Source organism: Corythoichthys intestinalis, chromosome 4 (genome assembly GCF_030265065.1).
Source record: "Corythoichthys intestinalis isolate RoL2023-P3 chromosome 4, ASM3026506v1, whole genome shotgun sequence".
Lineage (NCBI taxonomy): Eukaryota > Metazoa > Chordata > Actinopteri > Syngnathiformes > Syngnathidae > Corythoichthys > Corythoichthys intestinalis.
In genome coordinates, this window is record NC_080398.1 from 53312352 (window position 1) to 53327848 (window position 15497).

A 15497-nucleotide genomic window follows, 5' to 3' on the forward strand; every position below is an offset into this window, starting at 1 on the left:
TTAGAGTGTTACTTGGGGCTGCCACCAGTGTGTATTTCTGCATTTATATATTTTTATTTCATTAATTTAGTTTTTATAAACATTTCATTCATCTATTAATCATTTATAAGTGTATGATTATGAAAAAAAATATGAAAAAAAAAACTTTGATTACATTACATCAATCATTACACTGATTAATATTATTTAATAAAATAAGCGGCTTTTTATAAACATTTCATTCATCTATTAATCATTTATAAGTGTATGATTATGAAAAAAATATGAAAAAAAAAACTTTGATTACATTACATCAATCATTACACTGATTAATATTATTTAATAAAATAAGCGGCATGGAAAATGAATGAATGAATGAATGAATGTATTAATAACTACTATTACGGTATTTTTTTTTTAACTACCAGAAATAGTCACTTGCCATATTAAGGGGGTTAACGGTCTTAGATGTTTTTATTATATTCATAAAGGAAAAAGCAACTGTTAAATCGCTGTCCGCTGTAGTGACCACTGTCCCTGAAAGGGTTAAACATAAAACAATATTTAAATTGGGAAAAAACTACCACTCCCAGAATGCTTTTCTTCCACTGACCGGATGTTGATCTTTTTATTTTGCCAACTCTCGCTACAATGTAGCATCTTGCTATGTAAGTGATATTCAAATGTGTTTTTAATTCAAAAAGTAATTTCAATGCTCTATACATAATCCCCTACTACAATATATATATTTAAAATAGCTGTTTTTCGTAATGCAGTGCACTTTCATTTTTCTCCCTCGTTACGTTTACGTTTTATGTTTTTATCTCTGCCCCTATGTCCCAGATATGGCATTTGTCGATATTCTACTATCATTTTCCAGCGTACTGTTGTTATCGAGGAATGTGTCTGCAGTCTCCCACGTTATGGAAGGCATCACAAGGTAACAATCGGAAAGCGGTTCTGGTTGTCGATGTGTTTTGAGAATGGAAATAGTCCACTTTGTAAATGTATACACCCCCTTACCGCAATACTTAGAATGTGTGTTCAGTTCTGCGTGCTCGTTGGCTGACAGCCCGTGTTTTGTAAGGTGAGCTAACAAAACAAGCTAGCTAACACTGGCTAACTAACATCAGCTGCTTTAACACAACTTGGGCTAACACACTCGGCCCTAAATGCTTGTTGCTTCACTGCATATTAGACCGCAGATTAATCAGAAACACTTATAACTTGCACGCGACAACTATTAAACATTGTTGTTTGGTGCATAATACATACATGTCGATGAAGCTGCTAATTATAACGAAGCTTTGTGGTGAAGAGGACTTCTTCTGTCAAACCTAATACTAAACTGCAGCATTGTAGTTTTTATCATGATGAATATTGTAATTATTCTTTATTCACTGCTATTCCTTTTGAGTTTGGTATCACACACTCATTCCCCAAAATATTTGATTACTTGCTTCCCTATGTAATACAGTCAGCATAATGTCATTTTAAGTAATTGAATTTTGGTCTGAGTTTTATTGCATTCACCTACAGTGTATGCACGCACTATATTGGGCAACTATTAAAATTATTGTCTCACATGAGCCAAAAATCTTCTATTTACTGTTACTATTACATTTATCCAAGCAGGGATTACTGTGCATTAAACTTTACACTCCTCACTCATGAATGTTTGTCTCTAACCAACAGGTCATGCATGCAGTCAGGCCTCTAACCTGCACCTTAGCCCTAAAGCCATTGTGCTTCTAGTAGGTGAAGGTGCTTCCTTCATCTGTCCTCCATTCTTCCCCACTGCCTCCAACAGCATTAGTTCCCTATGTTAACTCTGTTGAGTATGTTTTACTATATTTGTCTGCGGCGACGCTCCAGGAGTGGGACTCGGGGTGAGGCACTGACCAGTCGGCGAGCGGTGGAGTCAGGTCAACGGGCGATATTGCCTGTCAGTGTGGAGGTGGAGCAGTACACCAAGGAAGTTTTGGACTTCAGCTCTCATTATGGCAGTGAGAATAGTATGTCCTACACCATGTGGAACCTGGCTGGTGTACCTAATGTTTACCCCAGCTCCGGGGATTTTACACAGACTGCTGTATTCAGAACTTATGGAACATGGTGGGAACAATGTGCTAGCGCTCCGCCACGTTTCCGGCGCACCCCTAAAGGATTTTACAGCCAGGATTATATTGAATTGGGCTTTGAAGAGCCTGTTTACCCTACAGCTGTGGAGGTGCTTGAGACCTATTACCCTGGGGCGATTATCCAGATTCTGGCCTGCTCGCATAACCCCTTTTCCCAAAATCCAACCACGGATGTCAGGTGAGACAACCACCGAAAACAATTTTAATTTGTAATTTTCCCATCATTTGTTATTCTTGATCAGTTTAATGTCACCATGGCTAAGTATGCTATGCTCACAAGAAGACTTGAAATGATGGTTACTACCTCACAATTGTGAACGTGGAATGTTTAAATGTTCTAATATATTATCTGCATGCACGTCTAAAGTATGGTAGCATGTGGCACTTCTGAAACTGTATAATTAAATGGTAGCGTCCCATAACACTTATGAAATACGTACTGAATTGATTTTTCATCCTTAATCAAAAGACAATGCTTTTCTATGGATTTAATTTATCATCATCAATTTATCATTCATACTTTGGAAACGTACTATGTTAAATTGGATTGGTTTCCAGGCTGGACTGTATGGCCTTGAATTAAAATCAATGCACTTGTATAATCCTGTTTCCACTTGCAATAGATTTCTCCCACCTCAATCAAATTAAAAGGAAAATTAAAATGTTATAGTTTTAAGGCAATATTTTCAAAATTCCCCCCTAACTACAGTAACTCATTTAAAATGAACTCACACTTCACAAATCTTTTATCTTACACTTGTAAACAGGATTATAATGGAATATCACACACCTGGCCATTGAACAGTTTGGCAGCCATTATTTTTGGTGCGAATAAGTTAAAGACATTCAAGTGACAAGGGTGCCCAAATTTTTGCAGCTATGTAATTTTGTTTTGATGCATATTACACATCTTTCGTCAGACCGATAAACTTTCATTTCTGAAATATTACTCCGTCCATCATTTTTTTGATGTATCAAAATGAAGTTGCTGATACAAGCACCCAATAATTTGTAAATGTAAACAATGAAAATTGTAAAGAGTGGCATACTTTTTCATACCACTGTAAAGTATATCCCTTAAAGACCTGAAACATGAAACAATTATCAGAGAATCCCAAATTTGAAAAATAAAGTCCTAATGAAACCTTTTTTTCAAATTTGTAAAAAGAAATGTCTAAATGAATATGTGTAATAAGCGCTGTAATATCTATAACCCTAGTTAAATCCAGTTTTTTTTTTTTCTTTCTCTCATGGACCCTGCAGATGCATGTGTTGACTTGCATCTACATTTTTTTTTTCAAAAGGAAATGTCAAAATTCTGAATTACTCTCAAAATCATGACATTTTAGGTGTATCAAATGTGATACATTTGGCAATAAAGGAATATACATATTATGATCATTTTAGGGCTGTCAAACGATTACAATTTTTAATCGAGTTAATTACAGCTTAAAAATTAATTAATCGCAATTCAAACCATGTATAAAATATGCCATATTTTTCTGTAAATTATTGTTGGAATGGAAAGATAAGGCACAAGACGGATATATACATTTAACATACGGTACATAAGTACTGTATTTGTTTATTATAACAACGAATCAACAAGATGGCATTAACATTATTGACATTCTCTTAAAGCGATCCATGGATAGAAAGACTTGTAGTTCTTAAAAGATAAATGTTAGTACAAGTTATAAAAATTTTATATTAAAACCCCCTCTTAATGTTTTCGTTTTATTAAATTTTGTAAAATTTTCAATCAAAAAATAAACTAGTAGCTCACCATTGTTGATGTCAATTATTACACCGTGCTCACTCATTATACTAACCCATAAAATCAGTTGGACCCAAGCGCCAGCAGAGGGCGCCAAACACCAAAAAACAAGTAACAAGCGGACATTACATTGTACTGTCATTTTAATCTGTTTGAGCGGGGCATGTGCGTTAATTGCGTCAAATATTTTAATGTGATTAATTTAAAAAATTAATTACCGCCTGTTAATGCGATAACTTTGACAGCCCTAGATCATTTATACACTTTTCATCTGGTTGGAATTTAATATCTTCACATTAAGGTCCTTTAAAGCCAAATGCATCATATTTGATATGTTTTTTTTTTTTTTTTTTTTAGCCCTCCACATGAGCAATATTTATTTTTTTCTCCCCAAAAAACTGATGTAAAAAAAATCAGATACATGCGTTGCATAGATATTCTGACAGGAAAAAAAGTGTCTTTGAGCAATGTATCCTAGTTTATCAAATATAATACAAATTAATTAAAGAATATATTTGATTTTTTGTTGTTGTCGGTTTGTTCTGAGGAACCATTAAAGATTCCAAGTTAAAACATTTAGAATTTTCTGTCAGTTATATTAATGGATTGGGCTATACATTAAAATGTATGATAGTTGTTTTATTTTGAAATCCATTCTAATTGTAGAGCCAAAATAAGTTTTTTTTTTTCAATTCCAGTATTTATAGCCCTAAATATAATTACTACACAGCAGACTTTTAAGACCATAATGATTAAAATTATAATAGTTTAAAAATCCTGGGTAACGTATGTAACAAATATCTTAATATTTTGCAACAAGAAAAATAGTAGAAATCACAATCTCTACATATAGACAAGCATTACAGTGATCCCTCGCTACTTCGCGCCGTGAGTCCATCGTGGATTCCTTTTTCAACTAAATAAATAAATACATACAGTTGAGCTGTCCCGATCCGATCACGTTGTCTCACTCTCCCACCTGCTGAATTTCTTCATCAGGCAGTGCACTGGAGTTTCTTATTAAAGTTAACAATGATTGACAGACGTTAAGGTTTGATCTTGCCAGGGATGCTTGGTAGCTGAAACTTAAAAGTGCCGCATGCGTCAATCATCGTTTAACTTGTTAAACAGGCTGATTAAACTTAATGATTGACAGACATTGAGGTTTGATCTTGCCAGAGATGCATGGAGGCCGAAACTTCAAAGCACCGCATGCATTGTTCATCATTTAACTTGTTAAACAGTTGCTGTTCAACCCATTGTTTCTAAGTGAGCAGCTTGAGCGGATTTGAATGGACTCACTCAATGAAGCATTTGATAAAGACAAGCATTTTTCAATTTTATGCTTGCCTAGAAATAATTTGGTAGGAAAGTAACATGTTAACAAAATATCATAATTACGTATTACATTTGAAGTACTTAGAAACCATTTATTAAAATATATATAAGCATAAGTTTTTTTTATTATACTTTGGGGGGAAAAAAGGGAAAAAAACCATGTCTTACATGTTTCGCTTTCCAATGCTAAATCTGAATAAATACATTGAACACACACATAAACAAAAAAAAATGTTGGGGCGGGGGGTCGCTACTTCGCGGTTTTTCACTTATCGCGGTGGGTTCTGGCCCCTATTAAACGCGAAAAACGAGGGATCACTTTATAGTAATCAAAATGAATAAAAGTATTGCTATACATATTCATTTCGTCAAATTTTTCTCATGCAGGTGGGAGGTGTTGTGGTCAGGGGAGCCCACTAAGGTACTGGCACCCCAGGCTCGCCAGTTTTCACCCAACATCAAGCACATTAGTTTTCCTACCAACTTGCTACGCCTGGAGGTCAATAGCTCTCTTCTGGATTATTATACTGAGCTGGATGCTGTCATCCTTCGCGGAGTAAAAGAGAGGCCCATGCTCGCGCTATACAAAATGCCCGTCATCGACATCATTGACCTCAGTGACAGCGAGGAGGACCTTTCTGATTTGGGAGGTCCATTCAGACAGAATGCAGATAGCCGGACAGGCAATGGCTACTTTGACAAACTACCCTATGAGGTAAATAATGCTGAGTTCTGAGTGTTTCATTATTTTATTATTTTTCAATGACAAAAACCAAGTCCTGGCAACAATGTGGCTATTGATAAAAATGGCAAAAATACAAAGCTGAATAACATTAACACCAAATAAAGTAAATAAGATGAACTTTCCACAAGTAAATAAGCATTTATTTATCTATTACAGAGCGACACAAAAAAACTTTTTAACAATCCAATAAAAACATGAGTGATGAAAGAAAATTATTAAAACATTAAAACATGCCATTTAGGAAATTGATGGAATTTTCATTTTTTAAAAGTTATTTTCTTTAGATGGCGTCCTCCTGTGTGAATGCATTCTTCAAATCTGCTGAATTCTCAAATCTGTTGATCCTGACTTCACAATAATTATTGAAATGGCTTAGTGTTTACTTGCTCAAGGTCACTGTCTCCATGCACTTCAAAAATTCTTGTTTTTTTTGGGTTTCCCAATACTTGGCAAAAGTTAAACCTAGCTAAACAAATGCACGTAATGTGCCACATTGACTGACATGTCACTTTTGAGACATATACGTAGTTGTTGGTCAATCATACTTCAGACACCTCACTAAATTTCTGAAGCACCAATCAGTTTTGTTGCTAATTCACAGCTTAAACCAGAAGTTTACTACTGTTTACTACGTGACTAATACTAGTTTTTTTTGTGTGTGTAATTTTGTTTGGGTTAACTAAATGGTTTCTATTTGCTAAATGGCAGGAAAAAAAATAGAAAATTATTTTTTTCTCCTATAAACAAATCTGGGTAAACCAGATGAGGATGTCATTTCTTTGGACGCATCTAATGGATTCCTTGACAACATTTAAGTTAATTAGAGGGACACCTGTGGTTGTATTCGAACGCACACCTGAAATGCACTGCTTCTTCGTGTAAGATAATTGGAAAGTCAAAAGCAATCAGTCAAGTAATAAGCAATATAATTTTTGAATTTCACAAGTTTGATTCATCCTTTGGTGCAATTTCCAGATGTCAGAATGTGCCACTTTAATCTGTTAAAAACAATTATGCAAGTGTAACCACTGTCCAGCCATGATACTGCTCACAATGGAGAGGGGGTCTAAAAAGCCAAGGAGAAAAGCAAAAATCATAATAGTGAAGATCTTGGCAAAAGCTCTCTGTGAATATCAATGTCAATATCCACAATGAAATGAGTACGGTACACCTACTGACATAAATTGAAAGCTCACTATGTCAGGAAGAAACCATTACACTAAAGAAAGCAAAAATATATACCGTTAGCCTCATAGAACAATTGCATTAGTCATTTTTTGGCCAAATCTGCGTAACTTCATGCTCCTTTCAATTCTGCATAATCCTGCCTCTCTGCTTATATCTTTGGCCAATCACAACACTTTTAGAAACCAAACAATATTAACAAAAAGGCCAATTTGTTTTGAGACAATTGTTTTTTCTTGTTTTCCAAAAACAGCGAAATATGACTTTTATGCAATTATGCTATGAAGCTCACGATATATTGAATGATAATGAGCAAAGGGAAAATGACTGTAATTTTTGGAAACATGTTCTTGTAGTCTGACAAAACAGAACACCATCCCAACTGTGCAATACAGGCTTGCCAACGTCTTGTTGTGGGGTTGTTTTTCTGTACTAGGGACTGGTGCACTATACATAATAGATTGGATAGAACATTACATGAAAATACTGAAGCAACATCTGCCAGGAGGAAGCTTAGATGTAAATGTGACTTCCAAATAGACAATGACCCATCATACTGCCAAACAGTGTTGTTTTGACAGCCCTTTTAATTTTCGTCTTAGTCATATTTTAGTCATCTCAAAATGCGTTTCTCTTCGTCTAGTTTTTGTTGACAAAAACTCGAGACAAATTTCGTGTAGTTTTAGTCAACGTTAACTAAAAATGTTTCCGTCTGTAAAAAAAAAAAAAAAAAAAAAAAATATGTATGTATATGTATATAATATATATATATATATATACAGTGCCTTGCAAAAGTATTCGGCCCCCTTGAACCTTGCAACCTTTTGCCACATTTCAGGCTTCAAACATAAAGATATAAAATTGTAATTTTTTGTCAAGAATCAACAACAAGTGGGACACAATCATGAAGTGGAACAAAATTTATTGGATAATTTAAACTTTTTTAACAAATAAAAAACTGAAAAGTGGGGCGTGCAATATTATTCGGCCCCCTTGCGTTAATACTTTGTAGCGCCACCTTTTGCTCCAATTACAGCTGCAAGTCGCTTGAGGTATGTTTCTATCAGTTTTGCACATCGAGAGACTGACATTCTTGCCCATTCTTCCTTGCAAAACAGCTCGAGCTCAGTGAGGTTGGATGAAGAGTGTTTGTGAACAGCAGTCTTCAGCTCTTTCCGCAGATTCTCGATTGGATTCAGGTCTGGACTTTGACTTGGCCATTCTAACACCTGGATACGTTTATTTTTTAACCATTCCATTGTAGATTTGGCTTTATGTTTTGGATCATTGTCCTGTTGGAAGATAAATCTCCGTCCCAGTCTCAGGTCTTGTGCAGATACCAACAGGTTTTCTTCCAGAATGTTTCTGTATTTGGCTGCATCCATCTTCCCGTCAATTTTAACCATCTTCCCTGTCCCTGCTGAAGAAAAGCAGGCCCAAACCATGATGCTGCCACCACCATGTTTGACAGTGGGGATGGTGTGTTCAGGGTGATGAGCTGTGTTGCTTTTACGCCAAACATATCGTTTTGCATTGTGGCCAAAAAGTTAAATTTTGGTTTCATCTGACCAGAGCACCTTCTTCCACATGTTTGGTGTGTCTCCCAGGTGGCTTGTGGCAAACTTTAAACGAGACTTTTTATGGATATCTTTGAGAAATGGCTTTCTTGTTGCCACTCTTTCATAAAGGCCAGATTTGTGCAGTGTACGACTGATTGTTGTCCTATGGACAGACTCTCCCACCTCAGCTGTAGATCTCTGCAGTTCATCCAGAGTGATCTTGGACCTCTTGGCTGCATCTCTGATCAGTTTTCTCCTTGTTTGAGAAGAAAGTTTGGAAGGACGGCCGGGTCTTGGTAGATTTGCAGTGGTCTGATGCTCCTTCCATTTCAATATGATGGCTTGCACAGTGCTCCTTGAGAAGTTTAAAGCTTGGGAAATCTTTTTGTATCCAAATCCGGCTTTAAACTTCTCCACAACAGTATCTCGGACCTGCCTGGTGTGTTCCTTGGTTTTCATAATGCTCTCTGCACTTTAAACAGAACCCTGAGACTATCACAGAGCAGGTGCATTTATATGGAGACTTGATTACACACAGGTGGATTCTATTTATCATCATCGGTCATTTAGGACAACATTGGATCATTCAGAGATCCTCACTGAACTTCTGGAATGAGTTTGCTGCACTGAAAGTAAAGGGGCCGAATAATATTGCACGCCCCGCTTTTCAGTTTTTTATTTGTTAAAAAAGTTTAAATTATCCAATAAATGTTGTTCCACTTCACGATTGTGTCCCACTTGTTGTTGATTCTTGACAAAAAAATTAAATTTCATATCTTTATGTTTGAAGCCTGAAATGTGGCGAAAGGTTGCAAGATTCAAGGGGGCCAAATACTTTTGCAAGGCACTGTATATATACTTGAAAAATAAATTAAAGTTTCCAAATATTTCAAATGAACATTGACAGACAAGTACATATTGTAGTATCTACACGGACAACGCCCACTTGGTGATAATATACATTCAGCAGATACATTACATTATTTTCAATTAATTATATCCACCTGGACGCCATGAACTGAATGTAAAAAAAGTTGTTTGAGAATTTAAGAGGACGCTTGCCGTTAGCATTAGCCTAATTCTAACGCGAATTCTATGCTAACGCTACGAGTTACATTCATAAGTGAGTAGTAGTGCGTTATAATTACTCCGTTAGATTTAATTGAATAACTTTTTGAGAAAAATATACCGCTTAGAGTAGATTAACCACGCAATACTTGAGTAGATTTGTGAAGAAGAAACACTACTCATACTTCGCTACCCTGGACTACACTAGAGTAGACGTGATGATTACCATTTTCAAGGTATACCGTGGTATGAAAACGTCACGGTTGTCCAAAAATTTTCCATCATACCGTCCCTATGGTATTAGCTATTTTTTATGTCCCAAAAATGCAGGGAGAAATCCCCCGCTTGCAGCTGCAAGGCTCAACCCTCCCCCACCGGTTGTTGCTCAGTGTCAGGGAGACAACTGTGCTACACGATGGCTGGAGGAGGTGAAACTCCTGAACGTTTTCCCCCCAATCGAAGAAAACGAAATTGCTGGTATGGGAATATTTCGGCTACAGAAAAGATACAGACGGCCGCGGGTTAGAGGAGGAGGGCCAACCAACATGTAAAACATGTTTGCGGTGGGTGGCTGCTGAGGAGGCAATACCTCAAATATTTCCCACGAGCTACGAGAGTTAACTCCAGCATTTTTAGTGTGTCTAGCAGTGGGAAAACGTGTTTTTTTTTCTCTCTGGCAACTGTCTGTGTTGAGAAATAGAGTGTGTGTATAATGTAAACATGATATGATTCACGCACACACGTGCTTTTTATGGAAAATAATTCAATTATTTTTGTCTTGATAATATTGAGCTGTGGCTGTGTGCTTACTCTCACCTAAAAGACTGCATTTATTTTAATTTTATTTTGAATATTTCAGTTATTTTTTGTTGTTTTTCAAATATATTTTACCTTAACATTGTACTTACTGTAAGTTTCCGATTTGCTAATGTTTTGAAAAATAAAAATCCATTTCAATGGGGAAAAAAAAAAGTTTTTATTTATTCCTTAACCAGATATTTCAAAGTAACACATTTTAGAGCTGTAATTGCATTACCGTGATATTTTTGCTTAAAGTTGTACCGTCAGAATCTCATACTGGCACATGCCTCGTCACATTTTTCCTCTTTATTCTACTTAATGACTTTATTTTTGCCAGACATCTGAGTCTGTCTCACCAATGAGACGTCGCAACAATAACCACAATTATACCAATCAAAGGTAACAATTTTTTCTCCACTCTAGGGCACTCGTGCTCTTCGGACGGGTGATGTTTCAACTGTTGTTTTGGTCTGGATTCTATGATTTTTGTGTCTTTTTGGCCTAATATGGTCATGTATTAGCCTGGTTATAGTTCAGTATAATAATATCAGTTCCTATAAATAAAGTTGTGCTGACAAAATATATCCAATTATTTTTATAAAATGACATGAAAGCAGTTACTCAAAATATTACTCAGTACTTGAGTACTCTTGTTTTTTTTGTTTTTTTTAAACTTTTTTACTTGTACTTTGAGTAAATTTTTGGATGACTACTTTTACTTGAGTAAGATTATTTAGAACTAACGCTACTCTTACTTGAGTAAGATATTTGGCTACTCTACCCCCCTCTGGTTTCATCTAGTGTGTGATGATCACTCAACACAGACCTTTAAAGGCTAAAGCAACATTGAATATTCTCTCTTGCCAAGATAAAAAAAAAAAAAATCTTGTGTGCAAGCTTGGAGACTGGAGAGGACACACTGGTGAGTCGAGACGTGTGGCGCAGCACGTCACCTGTGTGATACAACCAGACAGGGCCAAAATTCTTGCCTACTATTGTCAGGTGCTTGTTGCAGTTGAAGCATATGCAACATTTTTAACCGAAGTCTAACCGTGTCAATGTAGAGGTAAGAAATATTAATATGTATTGTATGTAATTCTATATTCTGATTTGTTATTATTTATTATTCTGACTGACAAAAATGAATGAAAAATTGTCTTTTTGTCATTATTAAATCATTTTGATAATACTAACTGACCAGGAAAGGTTTTGTCTTATTTCATATACACCAATAAGTGTTTTTTCATGTAGTGTATGTAATTTTCTGGTTTCAATTATATACTGTATTCATATTATAACTCACAAGTAAAAACCCTCCCTGGGACTGAAATTAAATATATATTGATAAAGATCAGTACCTAATACTACTTTATATATTATGGGTGAAATCATCTAATAGTTGTATATTGTCTTGATGTTAAAATTGCACAACACAAAAATATATCATTATATCGTCATTACTGATAAAAAGCAGCTTCAACAACCAAGATGAAGAGAATGTATCCGGATGAATCCCTCGATTGTGCTAAATTTTTTTAATAAGGCAAATTCACAAGGTTTAATCATGCAAGTAAAGTACAAAAGTACTTTAGAGCGGTGGTTCTTGGGGTTCGCCTCAAAGTAGTTTGTCCCCGCTTGGTCAAACGTTTTGGGACATCTTGTCATTTGACTGAATGGTGATGTATTCAAGACACTCACTATAAAGGTAAAATGTGATAAAATAAAAATCTTACATTATTATCATTTTACATTAAAATCTCTGCTTTGTATTAGTGATAGAATGCATTCATTCAAGCAAATCAGAACTGGTCTTTCTGGTGAGGCATTTTCTCATTTGGCCTCATTCCAAAGTTGCCGCTGTGCTAAACTTTGGTTGATATTTATTTGTTTGCCTGTTGTTGCCGTCTCGTTGCAACTTTTCTTTTTCTCTGATCTCCCCATCCATAGCTCATTCAGCTTATACTGAGCCACCTGACCTTGCCGGACCTGTGCCGTCTGGCCCAGAGCTGTAAGATGCTTCACCAGCACTGTTGTGACCCGCTGCAGTACACCCAGCTGAGTTTGCAACCCTACTGGGCCAGGCTGAGTGACACCTCCTTGGGACACCTGCAGAGCCGCTGCACACGCCTCCAGAGGCTCAACCTTTCTTGGACTGGCAACCGTGGAGCTCTCACCCTGAATAGCTTTAGCAGGTCAGACTGTCAGTACAAATTCTCAAGTATAGAAGTGGCCTTGAAGAAGCATAAAAGTTTGAAAAGAAAGATTACGAGTTAAAAAATCTCGCATACAATTGTTGGCAATATGGAAACTATGCAGGTTTGTTCAGACCGTCCATATTTCTCTTTTATCCACAGTTTCATGAAGGTCTGTGGGCCCAGTCTGGTGAGTCTGGAACTGTCTTGCTGCCACTTTCTGAATGAGGGCTGTTTGGAGGTTCTTGCACAGACTTGTCCAGGGCTGCAGGAGCTTAACCTAGCCTCCTGCGACCGTCTTCACCCACAGGCCTTCACACACATTTCAAAGCTCACACGCCTACGCAGACTTGTGCTTTATCGTACCAAGGTTGAGGTAGGTGGGCGCAACACAACCAAAAAGCATTTTTACTTACCGTATTCGAGGGATTCTCTGATCAATCTGCCACCAATCATGTCATGAAATCGTTGGTCATTAAACCATGCCTTTCAAACTGATCCAAAACACCAATCATTTGTGACCTACTACTCGGCCTGCAAGACTGTTGGCAGGGACACTATGCACTTCTTCCTTTCCATCACCCTGTGGAGACACCTGGTATTTTCAGTCGATTTGTGCTCAGCTCTTGGCTCCTGGTGCTCACTCAGCATATGCCCATTTTGCAATAGACATAAACTGCTTTCGTTGTAAGCAAGACACATTCTATACTAGTATGTCGTGAGCTCAGACTGGAAGTTCTGAATTCTATCACAAATTCACTTTAAGATTTATTATGGAACATTTTGGACACTTGCCCCATATGTCAACATTGTGGGAATTGTTTTTTTTTCAATGTTTTTGTTCAAAATCGGTTCCTTTTCACGACGCACAATTTCCATAGCCAAAACCAATGCAGAGCTCCTAAGTGTGCAATTGTGTTGCTTGACGAGGTCATGATTCTGCATGCCAAGTTTAAAAAGCCTTTTTTTTTTTTTTGCTTTGGATTCAAAAAAGAGATACTCGCTTTACCATAGAAAAAGGTTAAATCCGTGGGAGTAATTGGTTTGTTAGAATAGGGCTCTTTGGCACATCTTAAGGCTTTGAACTTTTGTCTGCTTTGCCTACATTACTGCTGTTTTGAACCTTGTTGTTTCCTGTCTCGTGTTCTTGTGTTTAATGAACCCCTCTGAGTTTAGCCAGAGGTCACATCATAGTAACATAACATAGTAACAAACTGTGTTACGGGTTTACGGGGCATATAGTCAGGTAGCCATTTTGGACAAGCGGATTACTTTTGACCACAGGAGAGAGCGCATTCTCAACAGGCCTATGTTAGCCTATCAATCTTTCTGGTAGAGCTGAACGATCAACATCGACATGGAGGTTTTTATTGCTACGATTATCAAACGTGATGAAGCTATGGTTTTCATATATATATATATATATATATATATATATATATATATATTATATATATATATATATACAGTGCTGCTCAAAAGTTTGTGAACCCCCTCAACATTTTGGAATTTTCTATTATTTCAACCTGATTTCCTAATCAATCAATTCAGTAGTTTTTTTTTTGTTTTTTTAACAGTTGTGTTGTCGAGACTAAATTAAAAAGAGTTTTCATCAACTGATGTAGGTGCAAAATTGAACTGTTTGGTCACAACCAAAACCGCCATGTCTGGCGAAAAGTCAACACTGCATACCACCAAAAGAACCTTCTCCCAACAGTGAAGCATGGAGGTGGGAATGTCAAGATCTGGGCTTGCTTTTCATCCTCAGGACCTGGACAACTCCACATAGTCCAGGGAATCATGAATTCTGAGGAATATTGTCAAATCCTAGAACATAACCTGACGCCATCTGTTTTGAAGTTAAAGCTTGGCAGAAGGTGGATCATGCAACATGATAATGATCCAAAGCATTCCAGCAATACAACCAAGGAATGGCTGAAAAAGAAGAAGATTCGTGTTCTGGACTGGCCCAGTCAAAGTCCTGACCTAAATCCCATTGAAATGCTGTGGCGGGACCTGAAGCGAGCAGTTCATGCCAGACGCCCATCAAACCTCTCTCAACTGACTGCGTTCTGCAAGGAAGAATGGGCAAAAATCCCCCAAAGTAGATGTGAGAGGCTGATTAGTCACTACAGAAACCGTTTGGTTGAGGTAATCTCTGCAAAAGGAGGCGCAATATCCTATTAACTGAAGGGGTTCACATACTTTTGCACACATGATATCTGAGTTTTTCTTAAATCAACCACTTTTGTTAAATAAAGAATGACAATATAACTATTTCTTTTGTTTCAGTCCATTATTTGGAATGTCAGTATTGTGGATTTGGGTATAACTTAACATTTAATAAGGTTATTTTAGTTTTTTTTACAAAAAATCTGACCATCGCTGTGGGGTTCACAAACTTTCGAGCAGCACTGTATATATACTTTTTTTTTTTTAATGTTTTTTTTTTTCTTTTTCATATTTAACCGTGTTTCTGTTTAAATAAGTGTGACAAACATATTCGCCCAATCAACATCGAGATTGGCGTTATCTGGTTTTGGTGGCCAGTCAGAGATGGTAATTGGAAACTAGTTTGTCTGCACTGCACTGACTGCTAATAGCAACTAGCACACGACACACACAGGTGTACCTCGCTCGTTGTGCTTTAAACAAGACAACTGTATAATGGATTACCCTCCACAGTCTGTAGATTGGTCAGTGGATAAAATG

General features: G+C 36.7%; 1 protein-coding gene across 2 annotated transcripts in view; it reads left to right on the forward strand.

Moving 5' to 3' along the window:
• The first annotated feature begins 577 nt into the window (after positions 1 to 577).
• Positions 578 to 15497, forward strand: part of fbxl4 (F-box and leucine-rich repeat protein 4) — a 58815-nt gene continuing 43895 nt past the window's right edge. Inside the window, exons 1-6 of one of the 2 annotated variants that reach the window (XM_057834088.1) lie at positions 578 to 647; positions 823 to 919; positions 1675 to 2298; positions 5623 to 5950; positions 12541 to 12785; positions 12948 to 13161. In XM_057834088.1, coding sequence (XP_057690071.1) covers positions 1802 to 2298; positions 5623 to 5950; positions 12541 to 12785; positions 12948 to 13161 — 1284 coding nt within the window. In that variant the 5' untranslated portion in view covers positions 578 to 647; positions 823 to 919; positions 1675 to 1801. The other variant, XM_057834089.1, reaches the window with a different exon arrangement.